Genomic DNA, 4,438 nt, shown 5'->3' with positions numbered 1-4,438 from the left:
TGATTGGTTCCCGCAAAATTGTGAACTGCAGCAGGAGAATTAGCTATAGTGCATAGTTTGAGTCTCCCCTGTTAAGAATTCTACGTAATGACAACAAAATTGTCAGCCCATCAACATGGTACAAGCTTTCCGTGATCGAGCACCACCCCCACACCAGGCACTTGCTTGTAACCAAGGAGGACACGTAGGACTAAAAAAAATATGGACTCTTCAGAAGAGGTAATTGTCTTAGGTCAATTTTCTGCGCATGAAAGTTGCCAGACGACACCATTTTGTTAACATGGCCATACTAAGAAATACAGACTTACTGAGAACTACTATTGAGAGAGGTGATTATTATTAAGCTTTAAATCAAAATATTTGGTAATGGCTTGACTGTATTGGACATCCATTATTTAAAAAAAAAAGTTACGCACTTAATCATTAAACCTGCTCTAAAATGAGCTGAATGGGTTTACTAGTGTTAATATTGGATTTTACTTACTGTTGCTATCAGAATTGCCCAACTCTTTAGTTATAAGTCAGAAGCAGCTCATAATTTTGGTCTAATCAATCACAGCTAGGCTAGCTGATTCTATCTGTTTTCTGTTTGTGTACTGAGCTAAGCTAACTGGCTCCAGTTTCATATTTAGCACACAAAACATAAGAGTGGTATAAATCTTCTTTTCCAACTCTCTGCAGGACAGCCAATGAGCTTATATGCCAAAATGCCGAACTATTCCTTTTTACACATTACACCTTGTAATGGAGAAGACAAAGATTGTACCAGGCAAGGTCAAAGCTTTGTTCAGAGATCAACAGGCTTGGTCTCTCCGAGACTTATTACAATAATCAAATCAGTTTGGAGACAAATCTCAAAGGCAGTTTATGAAGAAGTCAGTGTAATCCTGTTTAGTGCTCCATCGCACAAAGGTGCACTGGAGCCAATCAGGGGTTGTGTATTTCAGACCAAAACTCAACTGTTTCAGCATCTCCTCCTTTTGCTTTCCAGATGTGCGCTCTCCAGATGCTATTCATTTTACCTAACTTTACTCTAAGCAGATATTGTTGGCTGCCTGTCATGTCTTACCTCAGTTTTAACAAGGCAGAACAACCACAGAGAGGCCGAAAGGAGAGAAAGGAAGAAATATGTTTGACAGGCTAACACAAGATGAACCCTGAGGTTGTTCCAAGAATGTGTTTGACACTAAATAGTATATTTTGGGTCCAGCTCTTGGGAACTCACATTGAAACCTGAGGAGCTTTGCAACATGAGCCAAGGAAACAGATGTGTTTAGTATGTGTTATCTGAGGAAAGAAAGACGCCAAAACCCTCATAACACTTTATGAGATTATATGTCATTGTACAACATTGTACAAGTGCTGCTGCTAAGGTTAAGTAGACTAAGAGCATGTAGCAACAGGGTTAAAAAAAGACTCAATAAAACCTTTCATGTGGATAAAAAGCTCAACATCACTTTGTTTTTACGTTGTAAAAAGACAATAATGGGAAAATAAATTGTAATATAACAAACGTGATATAAAGAAAAAGTGTATGTCCAGTCAAGCCAAATTTGTCACATCCATCACAGTTACATCCATACAAAATTAGACTATAAGCTCAAAGGGGAGATTGTCTCTGTCTCTTCCCCAGTACTGGAGCTTGAGGAGGGGTTTGAACAGGCTGAAGACGCTTGGTCTTTATAGCAGAAAAGGACAGGGGGTCCGAAATGCTGCCAAATCCAGATCCTTCAGAGGTCTCTGTGAAAAGACATGAAAGACAGACACACAATCATCCAAAACGCTAATCTTGGTTTGACATTTTGGGAAGTACGCTTATTCGCTTTCTGGAGTCAGATGAAAAGATCGATATCTCTCGTGTGTCTGTTTGTTAAATATGAAGCTACAGCCAGGAGACTGGAAACAGGTGTAAACAACTAGACTGGCTCTGTCGAAGGGTAACAAAATCCTTCTACCAGCACCTCTAAGACGCACTAATTAACACATTAAAACACAAAAAACTGAAGAGAAAAAACAACATTTATGGACGCTTTTCTAGTATGAACAACTCCTCGAAGCACTTTAACATAGTCATGGAACCATTCACAGACATTCATACACTGTGGCCGAGGCTGCCGTACAAGGTGCTCATCAGGTAAACACGCACACACATTCACACTCCAATGGCGAAACGTTGGCGGCAACTCTGGGTTCAGTGTCTTATTGGCAGGTAGCAGTAAGCTACTGGTTGGCTGGCGACTGCTTAGTCCAGCACACAACCGCCATAAAACGGCGGATTATCCTTCATACGCTTGGCTTTTTTCAGATTAAACAAAAAGCATATAACATGCTGAGCAAGCTTTCGGGGTGCTGATGGGTGGATTTTGTTACCTTTTGTCAGAGTGCGGCTAGCTGTACAACCCCTGCTTCCAGTCTTTGTGCTAAGCTTGGCCCCGCTGGCTGTGGCCTTATACCTAAAGGCCCTGGCACACCAAGCCGACGGCTGAGCATTGGCAAAATAGGCAGTGGGACTGATTAGTCGGCTCCCCGAGGTCCAAAAAGTGTCTCAGAACACACCGAAGCTACGCCGACTTGAGCGTACGTCCTGCTTGCGCGAGACGTAATATATCTCCATAACAGCAGGCGGCGCTAATCTGTATTGTCGCCCCAAAAATGAAAACCAGAAATACGATCTTGTATTTTACAAAAATAGTTCACTGAAACGTGTTTCTGAAACCATTTTATGCGAGAAATAGTACATGCAGTTGCTGAATCTGTCTTCCTGTTAGATTGACAAAGATTTTCGTCAAATTTTGAGAGCCGTTAGTTGCTCATCCCACTCGTCATTTCCGGGTTAGCACTCCATCAATAAGATTGGTCATTAAGTCCGACTGCCCACCCTCACTAGGCTATGCGACAGCCGATTATCAGGTTGGTGTGACACATTTAAGAGTGGTATCAATCTCCTCAGATCACACAGATTTCCTCAAAATAAAAAAATTAAAAGTGTTTTCCTCCATCTCTGTTGTTCTCTCACCATGAATACCGATCATGTGCTCCAGGATCAGGACCCGCTCGGCCAGGATCTTCAGGGCCTCCCTGAGCTGCTGCACGGCCTCGCCCTGAATAACCCCATCATGTTTAGTTTAGGACAATTTTTCAAATGAGGTCAAGGGGGAACGATCCTAATGTCACTTACCTCATGCAAACCTTCTCCTGGCTCTCCTTTTGGCCCCGGCGCTCCCTGTGGAAACAGAGTCTAATAATCTGTGTGTGTGTGTGTGTGTGTGTGTGCTTGTGTGTGTGTGTGTGTGTGTGTGTGTGTGTGCGTGCGTGTGTATGTGCGTGCGTTTGCACACGCGTGTGTGTGCGTGTTGCAACACAATGACCTTATACTTACAGAAAGGCCAAGCTCGCCCGCTACACCTGGAGGCCCCTGGTAGAGAAATAACAGAGAGATATAATTTAGGACTCCTGCTCACACACACACATTTGACCAGCCCCTCGTGCTAATCTACCGCTGCAGCACATCTCCAATCCAAAGTCATGCTAGTAGAGGAAAGGGATCAGGTTTGAAGACAGAGGCCCACTAGAGAGCCAAAGAGAGATAAAAGAGGGGACCCGACATGTCCGCCCTGATTAGTGAGGCCTGGACTTGGACGAGAGAGAGAGAGAGAGAGAGAGAGAGAGAGAGAAGGATTAGTCACAGCTTGGAGTGAGTCTTTGAAGAAAATCTTGTTCACCTTTAATGTGTTTAAGATTGCATGACAGCTAGGAACCTTCACAAACCGTAGAACATAAAGCATTTGAATGGTTCATCAGAATCATATATGTTCAGCCAGCCTGCTGATCCAATAACGAGGACAATTTTTACAACAGCCTCACCCTTTCCCCTGGATCTCCTTTGGGCCCAGGATCCCCATGCTTGCCTTGGAGGCCTTCCTTCCCCTTATGTCAATAGAAAAGAAGCGCATGTATTAATGATGCCAGTCATACATTCATATTTTATTGATTAACAGATTCAGATGCTCACATCTTGTCCCGGCAGACCTGGTATCCCTGCAGGTCCTCTCAGTCCCGGAGGGCCTGTAGTGTCATTCACAAAAACATTCACACATAAGGGGGTTGAGTGTCAAAATGTTCAAGTTTGGCTCTGACTATTGTGCAATGTCAAAATTCAATTCAGTCAATTTAACACAGTTTAATTTAATTCAGAAATAACACTGCCCGGTGAGGGAGATTTGCCAGGACTTACAAAATAAACATTAAATCCCCATGTTATCAATATTTCACTTAAAACTTTCCTTAAATGGAATCAATTTAACAGTGTTTTCTCACAAGAAAGGGACATTTGACATTTGCTTGTACCACTGCTTTTTTATCTATATAAAGGCTCATATAGTAAAAGCTTTCATGCAACACATTTAAAATATATATATATATATATATATATATATAT

General features: G+C 42.3%; 1 protein-coding gene across 2 annotated transcripts in view; it reads right to left on the bottom strand.

Annotated features, from left to right (window-relative positions):
- Positions 1–1,316: 1,316 nt before the first annotated feature.
- The window catches only part of col26a1 (collagen, type XXVI, alpha 1), a 20,488-nt gene continuing 17,366 nt past the window's right edge, over positions 1,317–4,438 (bottom strand). For both annotated transcript variants that reach the window (XM_032508014.1, XM_032508013.1), the window contains exons 9-14: positions 4,013–4,065; positions 3,865–3,927; positions 3,380–3,415; positions 3,179–3,223; positions 3,017–3,101; positions 1,317–1,740 (exon numbers count right to left, since the gene is read on the bottom strand). In XM_032508014.1, coding sequence (XP_032363905.1) covers positions 1,601–1,740; positions 3,017–3,101; positions 3,179–3,223; positions 3,380–3,415; positions 3,865–3,927; positions 4,013–4,065 — 422 coding nt within the window. In that variant the 3' untranslated portion in view covers positions 1,317–1,600. The remainder of the gene's footprint in view (positions 1,741–3,016; positions 3,102–3,178; positions 3,224–3,379; positions 3,416–3,864; positions 3,928–4,012; positions 4,066–4,438) is intronic.

The sequence above is a fragment of the Etheostoma spectabile genome, chromosome 3 (assembly GCF_008692095.1).
Source record: "Etheostoma spectabile isolate EspeVRDwgs_2016 chromosome 3, UIUC_Espe_1.0, whole genome shotgun sequence".
In the NCBI taxonomy this organism is placed as follows: Eukaryota; Metazoa; Chordata; class Actinopteri; order Perciformes; family Percidae; genus Etheostoma; species Etheostoma spectabile.
This window is presented reverse-complemented; position numbering and strand designations above follow the sequence as displayed.